The 26,838-nt window shown below is 39.1% G+C and overlaps 1 protein-coding gene and 1 pseudogene across 7 annotated transcripts in view; one reads left to right on the top strand and one right to left on the bottom strand.

Moving 5' to 3' along the window:
• Positions 1 to 26,838, top strand: part of MBTD1 (mbt domain containing 1) — a 66,804-nt gene that overhangs the window by 3,787 nt on the left and 36,179 nt on the right. For 3 of the 7 annotated variants that reach the window (XM_024572888.3, XM_024572887.3, XM_045182118.2), the window contains exons 3-5: positions 1,213 to 1,310; positions 22,111 to 22,312; positions 26,652 to 26,791. In XM_024572888.3, the coding sequence (XP_024428656.1) occupies positions 22,159 to 22,312; positions 26,652 to 26,791 (294 nt within the window). In that variant the 5' untranslated portion in view covers positions 1,213 to 1,310; positions 22,111 to 22,158. Of the gene's footprint in view, positions 1 to 1,212; positions 1,311 to 11,271; positions 11,376 to 22,110; positions 22,313 to 26,651; positions 26,792 to 26,838 lie in introns of all 7 variants that reach the window. The other 4 variants (XM_045182117.2, XM_024572890.3, XM_045182115.2 and 1 more) reach the window with 3 other exon arrangements.
• Positions 6,174 to 8,846, bottom strand: LOC112316190 (large ribosomal subunit protein uL6 pseudogene; annotated as a pseudogene).

A 26,838-nucleotide genomic window follows, 5' to 3' on the forward strand; every position in this document is an offset into this window, starting at 1 on the left:
AACTTTAAAAATAGTTACTTCGGCTAAAGAACCAAATTTTATATTTTATTGATGTCATCAATGTCCATTTAAATAGCCATACGTCTACCACGTTGGACATAGAGATAGATACACAACAGTATTTTCCGAGCTCAGCTGGTCTCTAGAATCACCTCTTAAAGAGCTCTTGTAAAAATACAAAACTCTGTCCTAGATACTATCATTCAGTAGGTCTATAGTGGGGTCTGAGAATCTGTTTTTAATGCATGTCCCAGAAAGTTTTCTATCACATTGGTTAAAGAAACACTGCAATCAAACATTTTTGAGCTCCTTTCTAGTTCTCGCTTTAGTATTGATAATGTAGCATAGTAGAAATGAGCTCTGGACAGAGTTGGCAAACTGGCTTGGCTTTAGCTCTGCCACCTCCTGACCTCCTTGTGATCTTAAGCAAGCTGCCTAATCTCTTTTGAGTATCAGCCCTTCCTCCCTGCCTCCCAAGGTTTCCATAAACCTCAAATCAGATGTGGTGGCCGCTATATAAGAAAATATAAGCTGCTATAAACTCTAATAAATGTTACCTTCCCAGGATCCCTTTTTCTTTTTCCCTTTCACTGTATCATCCAATCCCTACTTCATTCTTATAGAACTGATTGTATACATTAGTCCTTAATTAATATATAATAGTAATTTCTTGTCCTCTCCACTATTTGGCCATAGTTTATGGTCTAGTTGTAGGGTATTTTAAACCTAACACTTTTTTGTATTTCTGGTACTTAGCATAAAGACTTGTATATATTGTTCAGTAAGTATTAGATAATACCACCTATTACTTTAATTTCAGACTTCAAAACTTTATTTTATATATTAGAGAAATAGCCTCCTATGTACACAAAGGTGTTTAAGCCTATTTCAATTCTCATTGTTAATACCCCATCGTATTACTATTCATTGATTATGTATCTTTTGAGCAACTACTCCAAATATATTTTTAAATGGTAAACACTAAGAGAAATACCATCGTTTTACGTTAATATGATGCCAAATTACCTGTTTAACCCCCTTTGCTGTATTAACGTTAATTAAAGTGATGCTGTTTGATTGGTCGAACTACATTACAGCTGTAGTGTGCATTCTGTTACTTGGGTAGAATTGATGGTTAATAATGGTCTTAAAGACCCTCTAGGCTGTTGTATTTCAGGCTTAATTTTGACATGATCATCTTATTTTTGATAGCTTTTCAGGTTCGTACTTAAGGATTCATAGCTTTCTTCCGAAGAACTGAAAGCCCATTCATGTGAATTATTTATTTTATCGTACATCCTTCCTGTGTGGTAAGTGGTGTTTTCCTTATTTAGAAGAGAGGGAAATGGAGACCCAAGTAATTGTATATCCCAAGTCATATAAGTAATAGAACCAGAATCCAAAGAGGTAGAAATTCGTATTTCTTATAGATTAAAGAATAACTTCCTTTGGTTACTGTTACTTCAAATCTTAGAATATAGTTGTATAATATATTGACCTCTCTTATCATTCCCTGGGTACTTTTCAGTTTCTCTAGGTAGGTTATTCAGGATATTACTGTTTTCCTTTTCCTTATGATTGTGTCACTTACCTGAGTTTATTCTTTCTTTCACATTGAACTCGTGGGGAACAAACCCCCAGTAATCCCAAGTCTTTACCATTTATTTTCCTCCCAATAGCAAGCTTAGAAAGAATGAAGGCATGTCTGTTAGGCTAGTGAATAGTATGACTATGCTAGACTGTGCTTTCCATCCTGTGGTGGAATGAAGAAGAAACCAGTAAGAGCCAAGTAGCTCTTTGGCTCCTACTGAGTCTGTTCATCATAGTGTATCTGTTAATCACCCATACAACTTTGAAATTTAAGGATGCAGAAAACTTGTATTTCATGCCTAGATGTAAAACTTTGAAAATTATGTGTGTTACCCTATGGGTTTGGATAATGGAGAGTTGTTAACTTTTGATAAGTTTATTCATATCAAAAGTATGCTGTTATTACTTGATTGCATATTTATATGTGTTTGCATTTATTTGTTTATTTTAAAGATCTCGTTTATAGAGACAGGGTAAGGGAGGGAGAAAGAGTGAGAGAAACATCAATGTGTGGTTGCCTCCTCTGTGCCCCCTGCTGGGGACCTGACCTGCATCCCAGGCATGTGCCCTGACCAGGATTTGAACCAGCAGCACTTTGGTTCACAAGCCAGCGCTCAGTCCACTGAACCATACTATTCAGGGCATATTATCATTATTTTTAATCCTCACACAAGGATATGCTATTTCAAAAAGTGTTATCGTTTATGCTATTACAGTTGTCCAAATTTTTCCTCTTTGCCCCCTTCCACCCAGCTCTCCCCTGACTCCCACAGACACTCCCCAATTGTTTATCAATATTGGTTAAGGAAACTAATCCCTTCACCTTCTCTCAACCAGTCCCTGCCTTCCTCTTCCCCTCTTGCAGCTGTCAGTGTATTCCATGTTTCTATGTCTCTGGTTCTGTTTTGCTTGTTAGTTTATTTTGTTCATTAGATTCCACTTACAAGTAAAGTAAGATCATACAGTGTTTGTCTTTTGCCACCTGGCTTATTTCGCTTAGCATAATGGTCTCCACTTCCATCTGTGCTGTCACAAAACGTAAGAATTCTTTCTTTTTTATCGCTATGTAGTATTCCATTGTGTAGATGTACCACAGGATTTTTATCCTTTCATCTACTGACAGGAAATTAGGCTGTTTCCCGATCTTGGCTATTGTAAATAATAGTGCTGTGAACATTGGGGTGCATAAGATCTTTTGAATCGGTGTTTCAGGATTCTTAGGGCATATTCCCAGCAGTGGAATCGCTAGGTCAAAAGGCAGTTCCATTTTTAATTTTTTGAGGAGATTCCATGGTGTTTTCCACAGTGGCTGCACCAGTCTGCATTCCCACCAACAGCGCACTAGGGTTCCCTTTGCTCCGCATCCTCAGCAGTATTGGCTGTTTGTTGATTTGCTAATGATGGCCATTCTGATAGGTGTGAAGTGGTGCCTCATTGTGGTTTTAATTTGCATCTCTCTGATGGCTAGTGATGCTGAGCATTTTTTCATATGTCTATGGGCCATCTGTATGTCCTCCTTGGAGAAGTGTCTATTAAGGACACGCTTACTGATTTTAGAGAGGGGGGGGAGGGAGAAAAGCATCAATTGGTTATCTCTCGATCCTTCTAGGATCTTTCTAACTGCATATATAAACAAACATAGGTATATTAATCTGTGCGTATACTAGTATATATTATTTCTTTTAATAAAAAGTGAGTCATACTGTACACACTTTACAATTTACATTTTTTCAAAGACTTTATTTATTTTTAGAGAGGAGAAAGTGGGAGAGAAACATCAATGTGTGCTTGCCTCTTGTGTGTCCCCTACTAGGGACCTGGCCTACAACCCACACAAGTGCCCTAGACTGGGAATCAAACTGGTGACCCTTTGGTTCACAGGCAGACATTCAATCCACTGAGCCACACCAGCCACAGCACAGTTTACATTTTAACTTACTATTGTGCCTCTTGCTAATCATTCTCCTGCTGATGGTTAGATTGCCTCCAGTTTTTCATTCTTACATTATTGCTGCAAGAAATCCTTCCATGTAGATTCTCTCTCTTTTTTTTTTAAGATACTATTTATTTATTTTTAGAGAGTGGGGAGGGAGAAAGGGAGAATTATATCAGGTGGTTGCCTCTTGCACGCCCCCAACTGGGGACCCAGCCTGCAACCTAGGCATGTGACCTGACCAGGAATCAAACCAACAGCCTTTTGGTTCGCAGGCCGGCTGGCACCCAATTGACTGAGCCACACCAGTCACGGTGCCACATAGATTCTTGTGTTTTATGAGTATGTCTGAAGGACAGATTCCTAAAAGTGAAATTGCATGGGCAAAAGACATGATTTCTTTTAAGGTTTCATAAATAATGTCAAACTGTGTTCTAAAAAGATGGCATGAATTTGCCTTCCTGCATCAGTTTGCCATTGGCAGATACCATCAATCTCTTAATTTTTATCAGTTTAATGAATTTTTAAAAAATAGTTTATTCTTCATAAAAATTAACTTTTATCTTGTAAAAGGCATGCATGTGTTAGTACAGTGTTAAACAGGGATGCAAGTACTGCCAACAGAAGTATCCCTTGCAGCAGTCCTTCTCCCGCTTCCGTTCTCATGAGACAGCTATTACACTTTCGGTTCTTTTAGCTTTTTTATCTAGTGTCTATCTCCAGTATTCTAAAGGTTAGTTTTATATTACTCAGTGTGTGAATTGTGGATTGTCTCTTTTGACTTCCTCTGTGATGGATGAACAGTAACCATACATGCCCCAATATTAGGGGAGGTTCCCCCTGCCTGCAGTCATTTCATCACCTCACAGTCAAGGTCAGTCACCTAACATGATTTTTCAGTTTTATTTTGAAGAGCAAAGTGTTCCGAAAGGCATATTACCTGAAATAATTGTATTTGATGCTTGTTTTCAGAGCTTGCAGAAGTTAGCTAACAGAACCATAGTTAAGAAAAAAAGAGAAAAGCAGTTAAAATTTAACCCATATTTAAGATTATTCCTTTGATTCATATTGCTAGTGTCCGTTTTAGCTGTATGACCTTGGGCACGTTGCTTAGCCTCTTGGAGCCTCCGCTGCCTCATCTGTAAAATGGAGTAATTATATTTGTAAGGATTATTAAGTACATCACTACACATTAAGTGCTTATATTGTACATAACAGGTTATTCTAGAATTTACAGATATACTCCTATAGGGCAAACTGTGTTTCTGAACCAGATTAGATGTAAATGAAGACGACTTTCTCTGGAAAACTGTAGATGATACAAAAAGTGAATCTAATGACAGGTGAAGTGTTTCAGAAAGTGACAAAAGCAGTATTTCTAAGGTAGTATATTCTAATATACTGTTTAAATATGCATGTGTAGACTTTAGATCTGGCCTAATCCAGTTTTCCCACCCACCTTCCTATAAACCTGTAAAACCAACAAAAGGCACATACAAATCACACACTACCCATGCTTTCAGTATTATTAAGAAACAGATTATCACAACCTTCAAATTACCTCTAAGTAGAGAAATAAATCAGATTCTAAGAGCTCCTTCTGCACATTCCTGTGGGTGTGAAGGGTGGGAGAGAGAAGGCTTAACAGGTTCACTGAAAGAGTTTCAGGGCATGGAAGACTTAGATGAAGCACAAAATACCACTTCCAAAAGAGAAAATTCAACAGTAAGTTCCAAAATACTGAATACAGATTTGAAAGTTGATAGTTCTCAGCTCTCTTCTCTAACCACAGAGAAGAGCTTAAAAGTAAACTGCCAGGATTGGTAGCCTTAAATTACAAGCACTGCTTCATAGGGAAGGGGTGAAGAGATGGAGACTTGGAGAAATGGCAGTGAAGAGAAAGAAGAGGGGAAAAATTAACAACACTTCAGGAAAGGAGGGAGGAAGCAAACTTTAAGATGTATTCCTGAACTAGGAACTCTAACCATGAACTGAATTGAAAGAAAAGAGTGGACCATATCCACAGAGGACTGTAACAGTAAAGAAAACAATAGTGTGAATCATAGCATTGCAGCTGATGGAGGGGGGAAAAGGACCTTGAATCAGAAATACAAAACTAGTACGGAAAGGAACGAAAAACAGGAAGAAATAAAGTTAGAGAAAAAAGGAGGATAAGACAAAATGAAACCAGGAATGAAGAGTAAATTACAAGGTTCCCACTGAACAATCGATTAAAATATGAATAAAATAAACATTGAAGGGAAGCATGGAAACAATCCAGAAAGTGCAATTTCTAAAATTCTTCTTTTTTAAACATTTTATTATTTTTAGAGAGTGGGGAGGAGAAAGAGGGAAAGAAAAATCTGTGTGGCTGCCTCTCGTGCACCCCCAACCAGGGACCCAGCCTGCAACTCAGGCATGTGCCCTGGGAATCAGCTGGCAACCCTTTTGTTTGCAGGCCGGCGCTCAATCTACTGAGCCACACCAGCCAGGGCAAAATTTATTTTTTTAACTTGGCAGTTTAAATGGAAGATGGACCCAAAAAGTCTAACGTGTGTAATTACTGTACCTCAAGGGGGAAAAATTACAATATTTAAAACAATCATCCAAGAAAACTCTGGAAATAAAATATCTAAATCTGTACATCTAAAGTTCATGCCAGAATCTAGGATATTTCCTAATAAATATGTAAAGATACAAATTCCTGGAGATTCCAGGTGAAAAGATGAAGTAATTTACAAGGGCAATTAGACTGCTACCAGATTGCTCAAAAGCAACATACAGAGCATGGCGATAATAGACCAGCATGAGGAAAGAAAATGCTAGCCCATGATTTTATATTCAGCCAGCTGTTCTTCAGGTGTCAAGACTATGGGAAAACAATCTTGAATGTGCCAAGAACTCGGAATATTGTACTCACTGGCCCTTCTGAGGAAATAATAAGGGCTGAGCTTCATCAGGTAGAGATGTTTAGGAAATTTTCTACAAGAACACTGATGGAGAATATTTTATTTTTTTTCAAAGAAGTGTGAGGAATCATGGCATCATGCTGTTTCGGTAGCTGGACAACTTGGATCTTATCAGCTTGCTGGACTATTCCCTTTTTCAGAAATAGATACCATCCTCCAGATTTTCTGATATCCTTGTTTTTAACTGTTGTGGTTTGTTGAATCAAAGGAGCTAAATTTTATACAAGTTCAGTGTCATTTCCTTCAAGGATTAACTCATCTTTCTGGGCTTGAGATACTGAACAAGCAACACCAGACCTCATGGGAACTCTGTGAGCATATTTTTTTGCCCAAGAAATTTTGAATTTCAACAAGAGAACCATTCTCCCGAATATCCACATTGATGGGGAAGTGAGCATACATAGACCTCAGCTTGTAATTAAAGCCCACTGTAACACCCTTGATCATGTTGGGTACGTGACTGCAGTGTGTGTGGAAGGTAGCCAGTTTCCTTTTTATTTCCTACCATTCATCAACCCAGAGCCTCTTTTTTCCCCCCAGGAGACTTGAGTTCTACATCGATGTGACTGCAATCCCTCCGCAGGCCGCCTCGGGGGCCCTTCATAATAACTGTGCATCCCTTCAGAGTACTGTTGACATTTTATGGAATGGCAGCAGTCTGCCGAGAGTGGTCTTCACTCTCACAGTAGATGCAGCAAAAAAAAAGTTTCATTTATCTTTTTGAGCTAAGATTAAAATCAAGAGTAGGGACATAAGTAGAAGAATAGTACCTAAATGTTACATGTTCTTGACACAGAATGCAGCTAAAAAATTAGCTGAGGGGAAAGGGAAAGAGGAGGAAAAACTAGAATAAGACTAATGAGTATAGGTTAGCTATTAGAAATGATGCAGGAGATATCTGAAACGGAAAGACAAAAGGTTGCTACCAAAAAGATACCTGGTATACTCTAAAAGATACAGGCATACCTCATTTTATTGCACTTTGCTTTGTTGTGCTTCACAGATAATTGCATTGTTTTTACAAGTTGAAGGTTTGTAGCAACCTTATTGGCACCATTTTCCCAACAGCATTGGCTCGTTTCTTGTTTCTGTCACATTTTGGTAATTCTGTCAATATTTCAAACGTTTTCATTATCTATTGTGGTAGTCTGTGATTAGTTATCTTTGATATCACTCTTATCAAAACAATTACTATTGTTTTGGGGTACCAGGAACCATGCCCATACAAGAGAGCAAACCTAATTGAAGTCAATGCCTAACTTCAAAGGACAGGCTGACTCTCTCATTAGGGACTAATGCAGCTGGAGACTTTAGGTTGAAGCCAGTTCTCATTTACCATGGTCCCTAAGAAGTCAGGTCCCTTAGAATTAGACTAAATCTGTTCAACCTGTGTTCTAGAAATGGAACAACAAAGCATGTATGACACCACATCTGTTAACAACATGGCTTGTTAAGTATTTTAAACCTACTGTTGAGACTTACTGCTCAGGGGGGGGAAAAAAAAAAGCCTTCCAAAATTTTACTGCTTGTTGACAGTACACCTGGTTACCCAAGACCTCTGATGGAAATGTACAACAAGGTTAATGTTTTCATACCTAACACACCATCCATTCTGTAGCCCATGGATCAAGGAATCATTTTGACATTCAAGTCCTATTATTTAAAAATACATTTCATAAGGCTATAGTTGCCCTAGGTTGGGACCTGCATAGACACTTCTCCAAGGAGGACATACAGATGGCCCGTAGACATATGAAAAAATGCTCAACAATCACTAGCCATCAGAGAGATGCAAGTTAAACAACAGTGAGATATCACCTCACACCTGTCAGAATGGCCATCAATAAATCAACGAACAAGTGCTGGTGAGGATGTGGAGCAAAGGGAACCCTAGTGCACTGTTGGTGGGATTGCAGACTGGTGCAGCCACTGGGGAAAACACCATGGAATGTCCTCAAAAAATTAAAAATGGAACTATCTTTTGACCCAGTGATTCCACTGCTGGGAATATGTCCTAAGAATCCTGAAACACTGATTCAAAAGAACTTATGCACCCCAATGTTCATAGTAGTAGTATTTACAATAACCAAGATTTGGAAACAGCCTAAGTTCCCATCAGTACGTGAGTGGATCAAAAAGCTGTGGTACATTTACACAGTGAAATACTATGCAGCACAAAGAAAGAAGAAACACCTCCCTCTCGTGACAGCACAGATGGAAGTGGAGACTATTATGCTAAGTGAAATAAGCCAGTTGGTGAAAAAACAGATACCATATGGTCTTACTTATAAGAGAAATCTAATGAACAAATTAAACTAGCGAGCAAAATAGAAGCAGAGACATGGAAACATGGAACAGACTGACAGTGGTCAGAGGGGAGGGGGACAGAGGATAATGGAAAGAAGGGGAAAGGACTAGACAGAACACATATGAATGACCCATGGACATGACAACGGTGTGGGGATTGACTGGGAGCATGTGTTGGGCTGGGCGGAGGAGGGCAAAGGGGAAAAGTGGGGCAATTGTAGTGGAATAAATAGTAACTTTTATTTAATGTTGAAATGACTAAAGGATTTAAAATATTGCATAAACGTAATGAAAAGCAGTAAGGTTTGAGAGGACTGACTCCAGTTTTCAAAAAAATTCTGTGGGTAAATACTATCGAACAGCATCACACACTACAGAGAATGTTCATGAAGGTAAGGCTCAATGGATATGGCAACTTCATCGTCTTATTTTAAGAAATTGCCACCAAGACTCCAGTCAAGATGGCAGCATAGGCAGACATGACTTGCCTCTTTGCAACACCACAACAAAATTACAATTAAAATGTAGAACAACTATCACTCAGAACTGTCAGAAATAGAGTTGAATGGAAGCCCGACAACTATGGAATTAAACCACATCCATCCATCCATACTGGTACGAGGGACACAGACGAGGAATGGGCTGGTTCCACATCCATGTATGGTGGATAAAACTTCGGGAGGGATATTTCAGGAGTGAAGATTCCCAGCCCCACACCAGGCCCCACGTCCCAGGGTTCCAGTGCCAGAAAGTTAAGTGCCCACAATTTCTGACTGCACAAACCAGCAGGGATTGAGTTGGTGGAAGAAACTGCTGGAGCCCCAAGCAGCTCCTCTTAAAGAACCCACACGTGGACTCACCTACTCAGACCCACTCCCTCTGGCATCTGGAGCCAGGCAGGTGGCTTGAGGGGCACCAGTGGTGCGCAGAGGGAGGCTGAGGTGTCAGTTAAGGCAAGCAGAGCTTTTGTCCATTTTCTGGTCCTTCCTCCCATAAAGCCGGCAGACTGGTGCTGTATTTAAGATGCCGTCAACATGGCCAACAGTTTGGCCTGCCTTGGAGATCCCCAGAGACTCCGCCCCACCCAATTTACAGGCCTACCCAAGCTGCTTTTCTTTGTGAACAGACAAGCAACAGGTGGCCTCAGTGAGCCACAGCCAGCCTAGATTCACAGCTAGGCTTCACCTAGGAATCTTCAAGCCCAGCACAGGTACCAGCCATCTCAGAATGCTTTGTAACTCAGGCAGGGTGGCCTCAGGCAAAACACAGGTGGGGGCTGATCTTGGCCTGCACCACCCAGGGAAACCCCAGGGCCAGCACACACAGTGAACAGCTACAGACCACACTGGAGCACCACCACCGTGCTGCTGCACAACTGATCCTCCACGGAGGGCAGAGGTTGGCAGTCAGTGGTCACAGCCAGTCCCTGCAGCTGAATGACCTGGGTACATCCCTCCCATTGATCTGCCAAGAGCAACCAAGGCTCAACTACAAGAGCAGGGTGTACTCAGCCCACACAAAGGGTGCACCTCGAGTACCTAGCTTTGGTGATAGTGGAGGCTGTGCCATTGGACCCTATAGGACACCCACTACATTAGGCCACACTACCAAGACACAGAGTCAGAGCACCTCTCCTAATACATAGAAACAAACACAGGGAGGCTGCCAAAACGAGATAGAAACATGGCCCAAATGAAATGGAGATAAGCAATCTATCAGATGCAGAGTTCAAAACACTTTATAAGGATGCTGAAGGAACTTAGTGAGGACCTCAACAGCATAAAAAATATCCAGTGAGAAACGAAGGATACACTAATTGAAATAAAGAACATTTTACAGGGAAACAGTGAATGAAGCCAAGAATCAAATCAATGATTTGAAACATAAGGATGCAAAAAACAACCAATCAGAGCAAGAAAAGAACCCCCAAAAACAAGGATTGTGTAAGCAGGCTGTGGGACAACTTTAAACAATCCAACTTCAATTTAGCAATTTGCTTCATAGGGATGCCAGAAGAGTAGCAAGAAATTGGAAATCTATTTGCAAAAATAAAGAAAACTTACCTAATTTGGTGAAGGAAATAGACATACAAGTCCAGGAAGCACAGAGTCCCAAACAAGATGGACACAAAGAGACCCACCCCAAGACACATCATAGTACAATGCCAAAGAATAAAGATAATGAGATTGGGGGGGGGGAGTGTTGGTTGGAGAATGGGGGAAGAGGTCAGGGGACTATGAAGTACAGTGTAGGAAAGGGAGTGGCCACAGAACTTAAACACTCATGACCCGTGAATATGAACAAGGGTGGGGGGGGTTGCCTGAACTAGGGGGGTGCTGGGTGGAGGGGAGCAAAGGGGGACAAAATCAGGACACCTGTAACAGCATAATAAATAAAGTATAATTTTTTTAAAATGAAGAAATTGCCACAGCCACCACTGCCTTCAGCAACCACCCCCTGATCTCTCAACAGCCATCAATATTGAGAGAAGACCTTCCACCAGCTAAAAGATTACCACTCACTGACAGCTCAGATGATGGTTAACATTGTTTAGCAATAAAATATCTTTAATTAAGGTATGTACATTGTGTTTTAGACGTAATGCTGTTAAACACTTAATAGACTGCAGTATAGTTTAAACAAAACCTACATGTACTGGGAAACCGAAAAATCTCTGTGACTCATTTTGCAATATTTTTGTAACTTGTTGGCCTGGAACAAAATTATAACTCGGTAATATGACAGAATTGAAATCAAACATAGTGATCATATCAATGAGGATTGTCTCACCAATTAAAAGAAAAAAATTTCAAAAGGGTTCTCAAAACTCAAAACCCAACTTTATTATGTATAAAGGTCCTTAAAACTAAAAGAGATGGACAAATTTATACCAGGCAAGTAAAATAGTGAGAAAGCAGCAGTGGTAACGCTGATAACCAAAAGCATTGAACAAGACACGGGAGGACAGTTTATAATGCTAAAGCCCACACTTCACAACAAAGGTAATAGTTACAAGTATACACCAAATGAATCAGCAACAGTCCTGTGTAAAGCAGAAACTAGGAAATGCAAGAAGTAAAGGGAGACACTAAAAATAGAATACTTTAACAGCACAGCATAGGTGTAGTGGACAAAAAATGAGGGTATACGATCTAAATTTAGGAAGACAGATGTTCGAGTATACCCATCACTACGCTCTAATGATAGAGAAACTACTTTCTTTCCAACAGTATTCTCAAAAATTGTTCATATATTAGGAAAACATCAGTAGGTCCCATACAGAAAACAAGCAAAAGGGCACTTAGACCTCGAAGTTTAGAAGCCTGTAATTTAGCGACCCTTGTACAGCAGGTCCTGGAATGACACCGTTTTGTAACATTGATGAGGAAAAAAAAACTGATTCCCTGCTGAGTGTGCACATCACACCAGGTAGATTGGCATGTCTCAATCGCCACAGAGTGAGTGTGGGTGTGCCCTGCAGTGGAAGGACATCCTGTCCAGACTTGGTTCCCACCCTGAGCGCTGCAGCTGCCAGGATGGACTGCAGACACCCTCCACCCGGAACTAGAATGGTGGCTTGGAAATTAATTAATCTTGCATTAATATATGGATAGCTGACATTTATTTCAATGTTTAGTATTAAAAGTGTTTTGGGCCTTTGGAAGTTTGGTGGTGTTTTTGTGACCAGAAATAAGCCACAGGAGTTTAAATCTTGTTTATATCAGTTAGCCTGTGGTAACATTGGTTTTGTTATACATAGAAACTTAAAGCCCCAGTTTCCAAAAACCTATCAACATTAAATGAGCACACATGTACCAGAATGTTAGCAGCAACTTTCTTTATTGTAGTCAAGTCCAGGTGGAGAGTGGATAAACATATCTTGATAAAGTACAATATTACTCAGCAATAAAAACTAATAAACTGTTTATACATGCAGTAACATGGATAAATCTCAAAAACTATGCTGAGTGAAATAAATTATAAAAATGTCAATACAATTTTATCCCATATATGTAGAATCTTAAATATTAACAAAACATGTACAAAATTTAGCCCATGGTGCTAGAACTCTTCTAGGGAGAGGAGAGGGATAGACTGGGAAAGGTCATGAGGTAGCTTTTTTAAAGTGACAGAAAAGTTCTGCATCTTGACAACGTATTAAAAATTATGCCTTAATTTAAAAAAGAAAAGAAAAACTTAACTCTTGGGTTAAAGGGGGATACAAACAAATTACAGAGTTTCTCAAAAATGATAATGAAATACTGTTTCCACACCTGTGGAATACATTAAAAGCAGTGAGCAGTGGGAAATTTATAGTCCTAAACACCTGTTCAATTCTAAACACAATTTAACAGTAAATTTTAAAGATCTTACTGGCTTTATTCAGCAATTAATAAATTGCCCAGCATCCAGTTTCTCAGAAAAGAGCTCCAAAGATAGACTTTTACAGGCCAAAGTGAGCCAGGAACAAGGAAGTTAATTTGGGCGTTTGCTGATTGGTTAAAGCAGGTATTCCCTTAACAGAGCAAAGGGAAATCTTAGAGCTCGGTCAGGTAACTTGTGCTGAGCAGATAAGTACTGATAGGTTGACCTCAGCCTGCCTTTTCTGAGAGACTGGAGCGTAGAAACGTAGTTACAAAGTTGGGGTTTGCTGATGTCTGGTTTATCATCAAGATGAGCAACTTCATCTTGAACCTAATCTGGTTACTTTAACATAATAAAAAATGAAAATAAGTTCCAACTAAGAAATGAAAACACAAAGGAAATAAGATGAGTTAAAGAACAGAAAAACTATATATCAAAATGATTCAATCCTTTGGAGAACATTTCACAAACTATATCACTGGCTACTTTAATGAAGGGAGAAAAGAAAAAATATACAAAATAAGAAATGACAAGGGGAAATAACAATACAGAGGAAATTGAAAGAATCATATGCAGCTATTTTGCACACCTCTGAATAAATTTGACACATGGAGCAACTAGATCCTTTTTGGGGGTGAGGGGAGAAGGAGGAGAGGAGAAACATCAATTTGTTTTTCCATTTATTTATGCATTCATTGGTTGGTTCTTGTATGGGCCCTGACCGGGAGTCAAACCCACAACCTTGGCATATCTGCAGGATGTTTTAACCAACTGAGCTATCTAGCCAGGGCTAGATCTGTATTTCTAGTATCATTCCCCACTAAAAGAAACCGAATGTCTTGGGAGAAACAGTCGATTCCAGGCTGGAGTAGGAACAGAAGTATAAGATAAGGCTGGACCATCATGTTCTATCAGAAAGTAAGAAATTGTTTTTTAAAAAAAAAAATGACAGGAACATGTCAGACTGACACAGGAGTCAGCTTGATGGGGCTCCCACTGGCCAAATCTGGGACAGTTTGAACCCTCAAATAATTTAGGGCAGTAATGAATTATAAGCCACTGAAACATTGGAATCAATGAATTGGTATCCATACAGGAAAAAAGTATATTTGTTACACAGGGGTGCCAATTGATGAATATGGAAGGAATTCTGGGATTGGAAAATCATAAAGATTGGGCAAGAATCTTCATATGCAAAAAAACTGGGGTGGAATATTTGATCCAAATATTTGCATAGTCTTTAGATGTCTCCCCATAGATACCTTGTTAAAAGAGGGGTAATAGGAGAGCCAGACCGCACCTAGACCAAGTCTTTAAACTTAACATCACCAATAAGAGACTGATAAACATCATGTAATCTAGCTTTGCTACCTGAGAAAGGGCATCAGTTGTATAGTATTTCAACTAGGGATGTACAGCCTGAATCTAATCATGTGAAAGCCTCGAATACATAATGAAATTTTATTTTAGGAAAGGAGAGGAAATAATTTATGTGAGGTTTTAACTACAAATATGGTTTCTTTACCTATTCAGATTATTACAGTTATTAACCTATTCAGGTAATCTGTTCTTTTACGTGTGAGGTTTGGTTTTGTGTCTTCCAAGAAATTTGCTATTTTATCTAAGTTGTCAAATTTATTAGCATAAGGTTGTTACTAATATTCTTTTTACCTGTAGGACCTAGTGATGTCACCACTCATTCACAATAATGGAAAATTTGTGTCTCTTAATCTCTGATTTGAGATTTATCAATCTTTTCTTAAAGAACCATTTTTGATTTCATTTGGGGTTTTTTTTTATTTCATTGATTTTCGCTTGGAGCTTTGAATATAAATTTTCTGTTAAGATGTTTTTTCCCTTTAGAAGTTTAAAGACACTACTTTTATTAATCTTGCCATTGAGAAGCTCACTGATTTCCCAGTTCCCTTCTCTTTTTTATGTGGCATAGTGTTTTTCTTGAAACTTTTTAGTATCTTTAATGTCAGAGTTCTGTTATTTTTATTATGATGTACCTTGATGTAGATTTTAAGTCATTAAGCTGGGCTTGCATAGTCTCAATATAGAAACTCTGTCTTGATCCTGGATACTTTTTTTTGTATTTTTTTCTTCCTTTAAATAGCTTTACCACCATTTGCTTTGTCTTTCTTCAATATCTCTATTCTTTGGATTTTAGATCTTCTGAATTTAATTCTATCTTGTCTTATATAGCTTTTCATCTCATGTATACTTGCTTTTTTGAACAATTTTTCCTTGATTTTGCCATCCATTTATTGAATTTATTATTTTGCCTCCTCTATTTTTAAATTGCAAGATCTACTTTGTTCACTGATCTCTGATGCTATCCTATTCTTATATCTCTGAAGAATTAATTTCATTTTTTGAAGTTTTGCTCCCTGCAAACAGAATCCATTAGATTTCTTTTTTCATGAAGATTTATTTTGGTCTTTCACATTCTTAGAGGCCTATCTGTTCTTATTGAATGGTTAGTTACTAAGCAGCTGTATGGATTGCATGAGCCTGAGTTGGGCAAGTTGACTACTAGTGAGATTCACTGTGATGATAGGTTACTTTTTAAATCTTCTCTGGTTTATACAATTTTAGTATGGCCTATTTAGATATGGATATCTTTTTACTGTGCTTCATGTATATTGTAGTTTTATCTGTGAATTGTACTTCCATTATTTCTGCAAAATTTTCAGCCAGTATCTCATTCAACCTTACCTTTCTCCATTCTCCATGCTCTCCTTTGAGAATTCTTTTTCTAATATATTTTATTGATTATGCTATTACAATTGTCCCAATCTTTCCCCTTTTGTCCCCCTCTGCTTGATACCACCTTCCCTCCAGCAATCCTCGCCCCCTTAGTTCATGTCCATGGGTCATGCATAAAAGTTCTTTGGCCTCTCCATTTCCTATATTTTTCTTAATATCCCCCTGTCTATTTTGTACCTACCAGTTATGCTTCTTAATCCCTGCACCTTTTCCCCCATTCTTCCCCTTCCCCCTCCCAGCTGATAACCTTCCAAATAATCTCCATATCTGTGGTTCTGTTCCTGTTCTGCCTGTTTGCTTAGTTTTTTTAGATTCAGTTGTTGAGAGTTGTAAATTTGTTGCCCTTTGAAAGTTCATCGTTTTGATCTTCATTTTCTTAAATAGGTCCCTTTAACTTCATGTAATAATGGCTTGTTGATGATGAACTCCTTTAGCTTTACCTTGTCTGGGAAGCCCTTTATCTGCGCTTCCATTCTAAATGATAGCTTTGCCGGATAGAGTAATCTAGCTTGTAGGTCCTTGCTTTTCATCACTTTGAATACTTCTTGCTAGTCCCTTCTTACTTGCAAAGTTTCTTTTGCGAAATCAGCTGCCAGTCTTATGGGAACTCCTTTGTAGATAACTGTCTACTTCTGCTGTTTTTAAGATTCTCTCTTTCTCTTTAACTGTTGGCACTTTAATTATAATGTGTCTTAGTGTGGTCCTCTTTGGGTCCAACTTGTTTGGGACTATGCTTCCTGGACTTGTGTGTTTGCTTCCTTCACCAGATTAGGGAGGGTGTTTTTTTGTTCATTATGTTTTCAAATAAGTTTTCAATTTCTTGCTCTTCCTCTTCTCCTTCTGGCATCCTTATGAATCAGATGTTGGTATGTTTGGAGATGTCCCGAGGGTCCTTATAGTGTCCTCAGGTTTTTTTTTTTAGTTCTTTTTTCTTCCTGCTGTTCTGGTTGAATGCTTATTTTTTCCTTATGTTCCAAATTGTTGATTTGAATCCCAGCTTCATCCCCTCCATTGTTGGTTCCCTGTAGATTTTTCTTTATTTCACTTAGTGTAACCTTCATTTCTTCCTGGTCTTTTCATGTTGCTGTAGTCAAGAAGCGCTTTGAGCATCCTGATCACTAGTGTTTTGAACTCTGCTTCTTATAGGTTGGTTATCTGTTTCAGTTAGTTCTTTTTCTGGGGTTTTATTCTGTTTTCATTTGGGCCATATTTCTTTTGTCTTCTCAATTGGCTGCCTCCCTGTGTTTGTTTCTGTGTGTTAGAGCTGCTTTGACTCCCTGTCTTAGTAGCGAGGCCTATTACAGAAAAGGTACCTGTAAATTGTGTGGGGCGGAGCCTTAGGTAATCACCAGGGCGGGGCAATCGGCTTCACAGTTTTGTGTCTCTGTGTTGGGGGAGGGCTCTGAGAGGGGACAGTGCTGTTGCCTGGCTTCTGGAGGTTTGCCTGCTGGTCGCCCGTTTCCAGTCACTTTACCCACTTCCCGCCTGCGACTGGAGCCCTTCCAGCTGTTGCCCTTGTGGTGAATCCCAGAGTGGGTGAGTTTGCGTGTGTTCTGTGTCTGTGCGGGCCCTTTAAGCTGAGTCTCTTGAAAATCCAGTTTTTTCCACCATCCCAAGCCCCACTGGTTTTTATAGCCACTAGTTATGGGGATTTAGGGGATTTATCTGCCTTACACTGGCACTATGGGCTGTGTGGTCTGGCCTGGGTCTAGGATCACTGTTTCCAGGGTATCACTCCGGATTTTTATCCACAGGATCATGTGTTCTGCCGCTTCTCTGCCCTACAGGCATCTTCCCTCCCCTCTGCCTGTTTCCGCAAGTCCGCCTCCGTTTGACCGGAAGTTCCTCCTTTGAGAATACTTTATTAGACCTTTTTTTAAAAGATTTTATTTATTTATTTATAGACAGAGGGAAAGGGAGGGAAAGAGACACCAATGTGTGGTTGAGTCTCACACACCCCCTACTGGGGATCTGGCCTGCAACCCAGGCGTGTGCCCTGACTGGGAATTGAACCAGCAACCCTTTGGTTCGCAGGCCGGTGCTCAATCCACAGAGCCACAACAACCAGGGTCTTATTAGACATTTATTAGATCATTATATTCTATGCTCTTTTAACCTCTTGTGTTCCTTGTTTCTGTTTTTCTTTGCAGTGTGTGGGGTGTTAATGTTTACCTTCCATTTCCCAGTTCTTTTCTAGCCATGTCTAATCGCCAAAATTTCCTGTTTATCCCGTCTATTGAGGTGTTTTGGTATTTTAAAATATAATGGTTATATTTTTTTTACAGAAGTTATATTTTGTTCTTTTTAAGTCTGCCAGATTGCTTTTTATTCCTTTGCTAATTTTTCAATAATATTTTTATTACTTCTTAATCAGTTCATGTATGGTTATTTTATGTCTATGGAAGTTTCAGTGCCTAAGTTCGGAATTCCTGATCTCTCTTTGCTTGTGGTGGATCGCGTATTCTGTGTTTGGTATTTGAATGTGTATTAAATCTGCGGGGATGGTAAAAGGCCTGAGTTACAGGTGATTATTTTCTGAGGTGATTTAGGATTGCTTTTGCTGGGTGTCACGGGGCACTGGTATCCTGGAACTATTTTGATTTCTTGACTGTAGGGGATAGTAAATTATGACCTCAGACATAGTCAAGAGGGCAGGCTATGATTATTACATAATCCCAGAAAATCCACTCTACCCAGAGCTTAGGCTAAAAGGGCTCCCTTATAGGTCCCCTTTGCATGCAGTCAGATTTTTTTCCCCACCCTTTCACTAAAGTTGCAGCTCCCTTGGGAGTTTTGGTTTGATGCAGGAGTTTCCTGTTAAGTTCCCTGACAGCAAGTAAATGGTAAGTTTTATGTAGGATAAATTGATTACAGTTTATGTAGTTAACTAGTATTCTAATCTAAGAAAAATTAGTGAAGGAGCAACATTGCCCAGCTGGGATACAGCTTCGCAACTAGTGTGTCCTGGGTTTTGTGTATGTCAGGATATTCATTCCTGCAGCATTTGGGGTAATCAGAGGCCTCAGGCCAGGGGCATGCAGGGGCTTATTCTCCTTGTGTTGTATAGATAGTCATTTCCTGTGTGTGCTGGGACCTTGAAAAGGTCAGAGAGCACTTCTCCAGAACATTAGTCCTTGAAGATTCTTGGGGAAGGACTGCACACACTCTCTCTTCATCATAATGTTCATAAGCATACTAAAGGCTTAAAGAAGGCTTGGACTAAGGAAAATTTCCCAAATGTATTTAACCATGGTACTTTTTTTAATGTTAATAACCTGTAAATATTGAAACAAAATCATAATCATTGACCCCCTGAAACTTCAGGCTTATATTCTCTGAGAAATAGAGTCAAAATAGATGTGCTGGCATTTAAGGGTCATAAATATGTATTAGCTGCCAGCTGAGCGGGCTGTGAAGCGGACAAGCCTGTATGAAAACAACAGCTATAAAAGATCATCTCTGCATGCTGGTAGACTGTACGGATTTATCAGAGATTAGAATTCTAGCCAATGTTTATTAAGTGTGTATCCCAGTCACTGTGATAAATATTTCATAATGGCTTTCAAGGGCCCTCCTCATGTGGCCACTCCATTCTCCTGCCACCTCATCTCCCACACCTCTTCACACTGGGCCCCAAGCACACTAGGCTTTCCGTGTGCCAGGTGTGTTCCACTCTGAAAGCCTTTGTCTTGCTCTTTCCTTTGCTGAGAACATTCCAGCAGCAGATATTTAAATGACTGCCCTTTTTGTCCTGGTGGTCTCTTCTCACCACTACCTCTCAGTTGTCTACCCCTGCCTAGTTGACTCCGTCATCAAATGGCCTTGCTTAGATTTCTCCCACCAGTAGGCTGTGGCCTTCATGAGAACCACGGATCTTGTCTGCTGTCTGTAGCCGTCACTGTGAGCCACACAGATACCTGATGACCAGTTGTTGAATGTTGCATGAGTAAGGAGTAATCGCATAACTTGCCCAAGTTCACAGCTAGTAAATGGAAAAAATAAGTCTCAACTCTAGGTCTTTCAGAATCTGCCAGACTCTGTATCCTTAGCACCACTCTTCACCTAAACAAGGACTATCCCATTCCCTGCCATCTCGTTAGGCTTTTCTTTTGGAATGGCCTTCTTTATTCTTTTTGAAATCTCCTAGCAGTAGTAGTAGATATTGATCCTCTGAAGGTAGATATAACTTATAGAAATACTCGAAAAGTTATTCAGAACCAAATCTGCTAAGTAAGATGGGTAGTCAAGCTAGGGAAAACTGTTGGAGATGGAATTAATTCTAAAGTGACCACAAAAAATAGGATTTTTTTATTGTTTGCTTTTGTTTTAATTGGGACTAAATGAGACTTATAGAAGAAGAATACTAAAAAGAGAGAGAGAGAGAGAGAGGTTGTGGCATCATTAGAACATGTGTAGAGACTCCCAAGGAACTTCGTAAAAGATAGTGTTGACTTGGATATAAAATATTTCCATTGTGCAGATTGAGAAACTGGTTTTGTCGCTTTCATGGTTACACCTGATATAAGTGAAAATCAGTTTCCCATTCAGTGCAGATGTTTAATGCTAAATACTTGAAGGTGGCAGTTTATTCGATGAAACTGAGATGCATTTGGATGGTTTTATGTGGTCAGGGTTTGGACAACAGATTTCAGCTTTGTTATTGGTCTTGTTTACTTAAGCTAGCCAGAGAAGAAATTGTGCACAAAGTATAAGGTGCTATCAAAAATATTAATTAAAGCAAAAGAATAAAGATAGTGCCAAAACTCTAAAGATCCTTTTGTTGATAATACTTTACTTATAACTCACTACATGTTTAATGATGGTTTGATTTTATTTTTTTATTTCAATTTTTTTCTGTTATATTTTCTTTTGATTTTCTTCTTACTAAACTTAAAGTTTTAGAATTTACTTCAAGAAAGGTTGGAGTAGTAGTGTATTCATTTTGGGGGCTATTTTTGTGGCTTGAGTGAAGGAGGTTTTGGAGGAGCATGTGAGTAGCATTCACTGCAGCAGATACGGTGTCTACATGCTTTTCCTTCAAAAGGAAATATATTTTGCTTGAGATAATTGGGTTTTTATAAGCCATTGTTTATGTTTTAAAAAATGAAATAATAGGATTTCATATGTAGAAATGTTATCTTCTCTAATTTTTGAAATGGCTACTATCTAAAAATTGACCCTAATTCTTAAAAGTCTCGATTAATCCTTTCAGAACTCTTGGCCGTAATTTTTTTTAAAAGCATCTATACATGTCCTGGATGTTCTCAAGTATTACAGTCTAGACCAGCGACTTTCAACGCTGTTCATCTCATGGCACACATAAATTAATTACTAAAATTCTGCGGCACACCAAAAAGTACATTACATTTTTTGCCGATCTGACAAAACAAAATCGATATAATTTTTGTTGATTTACTCTCCACCCCCCCCCCCCGCCCGAAAAAGTAATTACCTACCGTTTTTGCTCCAAAATTACTTTTTTAAAAATCAGGTGCCTGCACTTGTATGTAAGGACTTCTGGTACCCAGAGTTAGCCAGTCAGACCTGACCTTGCTACACACCATGACCAGTAAGATGCAACTCTGTCCTGTGACCTATCCATTCATGGTTCAAGTTAGGGCATTCACACTGGATGGCCATTGTTGTGGTGGCTGTTGTCATTTTTTGTTGAACAGTCGAAGGGAAAAGAAGTCAGTGCCCCTGATGAAACAGGTATTGCATGTGTTAAAAGTTCTGTGGCACACTAGTTGAAAATTGCTGGTTAGACATTGGCAGTTTTAGAGAGGAAAGGCAAATTAAGACATCATCTGTTACGTGCATTTCAGTGCAGCTTTTTTAATCACCTGATCATTTAATCTCTTACAGAGAAGTGACACACCTGGTTTATGGCAAAACTTGAATTTCAGGATGATCTTCTGGTTCAGTCAGTGTTCTTACCATCATTATTGTTGTTCTCATTGGCTAGCATTGTAGCCAATAAATGTATGCCTCGGAAGGAGAGGGCTCCATTCTGACACACACATTTTAGCTTTCCATTATAAAGTAAAGTTACCATTCCTCAGGGCTAGGGCTTTTTCGTTTTTCAAATCTCATTTACCAAAATTTGAACTAAGGTCTTTTAGCGGGTATATACGAGGTCTGTGTCACGTGTTACAAATTTCTTCTACTTTTAAGATTGAACAGTCTTCACGATCCGAGAGGAAAAGACGAGACTCATTCGGGATGTTTGACGGTTATGATAGCTGCAGTGAGGACACAAGTAGCAGCTCCAGCTCTGAGGAGAGTGAAGAAGAAGTTGCTCCTTTACCTTCTAATCTCCCGATTATTAAAAACAATGGACAAGTCTACACGTACCCAGATGGTAAATCTGGCATGGGTGAGTATAAACAGCTCGGCCTTCGGGTGAACAGCCTTCACCTGTTCACAGCTTTCTTCAAGGGTATGTTTTGATTGCATTTCTTCTGTCATTCCCCTTCCTTAGAATTTTTATTTTTATTTATTTTTTAATCCTCAGCAGAGGACATTTTTATAGTGCAGTTTGTAAAAACTTACGGTTCTAGAGTAGATCACTGGGTTTGTGTTTGATCTCTGTTTTGTCTACCTATCACTTTCTGTTGGAAAGCAAGTAGAACAAAATGAAAACAGAGGCTGTTGAGAAACTTAATGTAGACTTAAATTTTGTAATTAGATAATAAAACCCTGTGTAATTGGCCTTGACTGGTATCATCCAGTGAGTTGGGCATTGACCTGCAAACCAAAAGGTTGCCTGTTCAATTCCCAGTCAGGGCACATGCCAGGGTTGAGGTCCAGGTTCCTAGTTGGGGGAGCGTGAGAGGCGACCAGTTGATGTTTTTCCCAGATATTGCTGTTTCTTTCCCTCCCTTCCCCTTTCTCTAATAAAAAAAGATTTTTTCTTTATTTTTAGAGAGGGTAAAAGAGGGAGAAAGAGAGGGAAACATCAATGTCTGGTTTGATTTTTCAAACTAAAACCCTTTGATTTTTTTTTACCATGTGAACTAATAAACCAATTAAACCAGCCTTGTGCTTTTGCAGTTGATTTTTTTCTTTTCTTTTCTCTTCTCTTCTCTTTTTTTTTTTTTTTTTTTTTTTTAAAGCAAGGTGTAAGGCGTTAAAGCTCTTCAGGTAACCTTTTACTTACTAAATTTGTCTGTCTTAAAAATATTCCTATTTCTGTCATATACTGTTAAGTGCTGTGTTGTATAATCTTTCAGGGTTTTTTTTAATGGACTTTTTAAACAAGATTTTATTTATTTATTTCTTAGAAGGGAAGAGAGGGAGAAAGAAAGAAAGAGAGACATCAATGTGTGGTGCCTCTTTCATGCCCCCAACTGGAGAACCTGGCCTACAACCGAGGCTGTGCCTTGACTGGGAGTCAAACCTGTGAACGTTTGGCTCCCAGGCTGATGCTCAGTCCACTGAGCCACACCAGCCAAGTCTAATCTTTCTGTTTCATGTCACTTGCAGATTTGATAATAATGCCTGATAGGTCCTGTTCTAATCTTTTGATTTAAAAGTTGAGTAGCACAGAGCCTCATACAGAGTCCTGCAGACCATATAAAAAAATTTCACTTCCTTTATCAGAACCCATTAGGCGTGGTCATCCAAGCAGTTAACACCTACCAGGGTGTCTCCCACTTCAGTTTAAGTCGCTCAGTCCTGAGTGACAGAGCTGCATGACAGATTTTATCGAATGTGCCGTGGTTTGGTTACAACACACTAGTCTGGTAGTCTTATCACGAAAGGCTATGAGGTTTATCAAAGCCTTATGTGTGCCAGACACTTGTGTTAAGTACTACGGAGATTACTTCCTACTCATGGGAATTCTGGTTTGACATGTGTAGTTCTTGGCAAGGATACACTGTCCCCTTGGGGTCACAGTTTTTTTTACCTAGATCACTAACCTTTATAATCAGTTTCACAGATTTTACAACAGAAAACCATTGTGGTTTTTTTCTCCTCTTAGACATCATTTATTCATCTCTCATCTTCTAGAACCTTATCTTTTTTCCATAATTTTCATAGACTTACAAATATCCGCTAAACTACAAGTCCCTCAAGTTTTAACTGTTTGGGTAGAGATTTGATCCTACTCAGGCAGTTGTTTGCTAAGTTACCTTTTTTCCTCGAATTTTATTTCAGTTCATCTTTTTTTCCTTCAATTTTTTTGAGGAATGATTGACAGATGTAATTGTATATATTTGAAGTGTGCACTGTGATGATTTGATATATGTATATTGTGGAGTGATTGCCAAGATCAAGCTTATTAACACATCAATTACCTCACGTAGTTGACTTTGAGTGTGTGGTGTGAACACTTAAATTCTTCTCTCATCGACTTTCGACTATATAATAGTGTAGTGTTAACAATAGTCACCCCTGTTGTAAGTTAGATCCCCACAGCTTATCCTTTTTGTAGCTGGAAATTTGAACCCTCTGACTTACATCTCTCTATTTCCCCCTCTCCCTAACCTGGCAACGACCATTCTATGAAGTAGGGTTTTTTTATTTTTGTTTTTAAGATTCCCCATATAAATGAGACCACACAGTGTTAGTCTTTCTCTGCTTAGCATAAGGCCCTGTAGCTTCTTATCCATGTTGTCAGAGCGACAGGATTTTCTTCTTTCTTTTTTAATGGCTGGATATTTCATTAAATGAATAATATTTCACTTGATATGGATGATATATATGTAGATCACATTTTCTTCACTCGTCCAAGGGCATTTAGAGTGTTTCCATATCTTGGCTATTGTGAATAGCATGGCAGTGAACATTGGAGGGCAGATACCTCTTTAAGATACTGATTTGTAGCCAACTAACTTGTGACAAGGGCACAAAGAACACACAGTGGGGGAAGGGTAGTCTCTTTAAAAATAGTGTTGGGAAAATTGGATATACACATGCAAAAGAATGAAATTGGACCCCATTCTTACACCTCTCACAAAAATTAACTTGATATTGGGGTGTCCAGCCTTTTGTCATCTCTGGGCTACAGTGGAAGACAAGTTGTCTTGGGCCACACATTAAATACACAAACAAATGAAAACTAATGAGCAAAAAAATAAAAAGAAGAAGGGTTTTGAGTAAATTTACAATTTTGTGTTGGGCCACATTCATAGCCATCCTGGGCCACACGTGGCCCTCGGGCCGTGGGTTGAACACCCCTGGAAGACTTAAATGTAAGACCTGAAATCATGAAACTCCTAGAAAAAAACGGGAAAAGCTTTTGACATTGGTCTTGGCAATGATTTTTTGGATGAGACACCAAAAGCACAGACAGACAAAAGCTAAAAAAGACAGTGGGACTACATCAAACTTAGAGATTCTGTACAGCAAAGAAACCAATAAATTAGGAAGGCAGCACGGGATGGGAGAGCAAGAGTTGGTATCCAAAATATATAAAGAATTCATGCAACTCAGCAGAAAAGCAAATGATCCAATTAAAAAATGGGCAAAGGACCTGAGTAGACACTTTTCCAAAGAAGATATAAAATGGCAGCTAGGTATATGAGAGGGTGCTTAACGTCACTAATCATCAGGGAAGTACAGCTCAAAACCACGATGAGGTAACACCTCATACCCGTTGCGGGGGGTGGGGGGGCCTGTTACTAAAAAGACCACGAGAGAGAACAGGTATTGACACAGATCTAGACGCAGAGGCATCCAACCTGTGGGCCACGTGCGGTCCAGACGGCTGTGAATGCAGCCCAGCACAAAATCATAAATTTACTTAAAACTTTAGATTTTTTTGGTTTCATTAGCATTTGTATATTTAATACGTGGCCCGAGACAACTCCTCTTCTTTCGGAGTGGCCCAGAGTTGCCAAAAAGTAACTCCCAGCTACACAGAAGAGGAAACCCTGGTGCACTGTTGGTGGGAATGTAAATTGGTACAGCCACTGTGAAAAGCAGTATAACTATTCCTCAAAAAATGAAAAATCTAAGTACCATGTAATTTAGCAGTCCCACTCCTGGGTATATTATCTGTTTGTCTTTTTTGAGCTTCAGTTCTTTGACCCTTGTTCTCTGTTCTACCGTTGAGATTACTGTCCATTACTAATTTATGGAAGAGGCTCAATGGGTTCCAGTCACTGCAGTATTTTAAAGGCTTATTCGACACTTTGTATTAATTCTCAGTTGTGTTACGCTTTTCATCTTTTGTTTATGATCCATTCATAAACAAAATGCATATGAAAACTCCCGGCACGGCACGTGGTGCGCCCTAAGGAAATGTTAGTGCAATCTGGCTTAAATATTTGTCTTTTGACCCTTCTTTAAGCCAGACAAATCTTTCAGAACTCCTAGCCAAGGCATCATAACCAGTCTTTTCTCCCACTTTCATCTAGGGTTTTCTGCCATTTGTATAACAGATAGAAATTTTCTGTTAGAAGGGAAAAAATTTTAAAGATTTTTATTTATTTATTTTTAGAGAGAGGAAGAGAAACATCAAGGTGTGGTTGCCTCTCATTCACCCCCTACTGGAGACATGGTCCACAAGCCAGGCATGTGCCCTGACTGGGAAGCGAACCAGTGACCCTTTGGTTTGCGGGCCAGCACTCAATCCACTGAGCCACACCAGCCAGGGCAAAAATTTTTAAATTAAAACCTTTATATAGTTGGAGAAGTTATTAAACTATTAGATTAAAATTGATTTTATTATATGATCGTGACACCAATATTTATATTTTGTTAATTAGCTACCTGCGAAATGTGTGGGATGGTTGGTGTGCGAGATGCTTTTTACTCTAAAACAAAGCGTTTCTGCAGCGTTTCATGTTCAAGAAGTTACTCGTCAAATTCCAAGAAGGCAAGCATTTTGGCCAGACTTCAGGTAACGGTACAGAAACCTTCTTATTCTTTATATCTATTATTTCTGTGGCTGTC

This window comes from Desmodus rotundus, chromosome 9 (assembly GCF_022682495.2).
Source record: "Desmodus rotundus isolate HL8 chromosome 9, HLdesRot8A.1, whole genome shotgun sequence".
Taxonomy (NCBI): domain Eukaryota; kingdom Metazoa; phylum Chordata; class Mammalia; order Chiroptera; family Phyllostomidae; genus Desmodus; species Desmodus rotundus.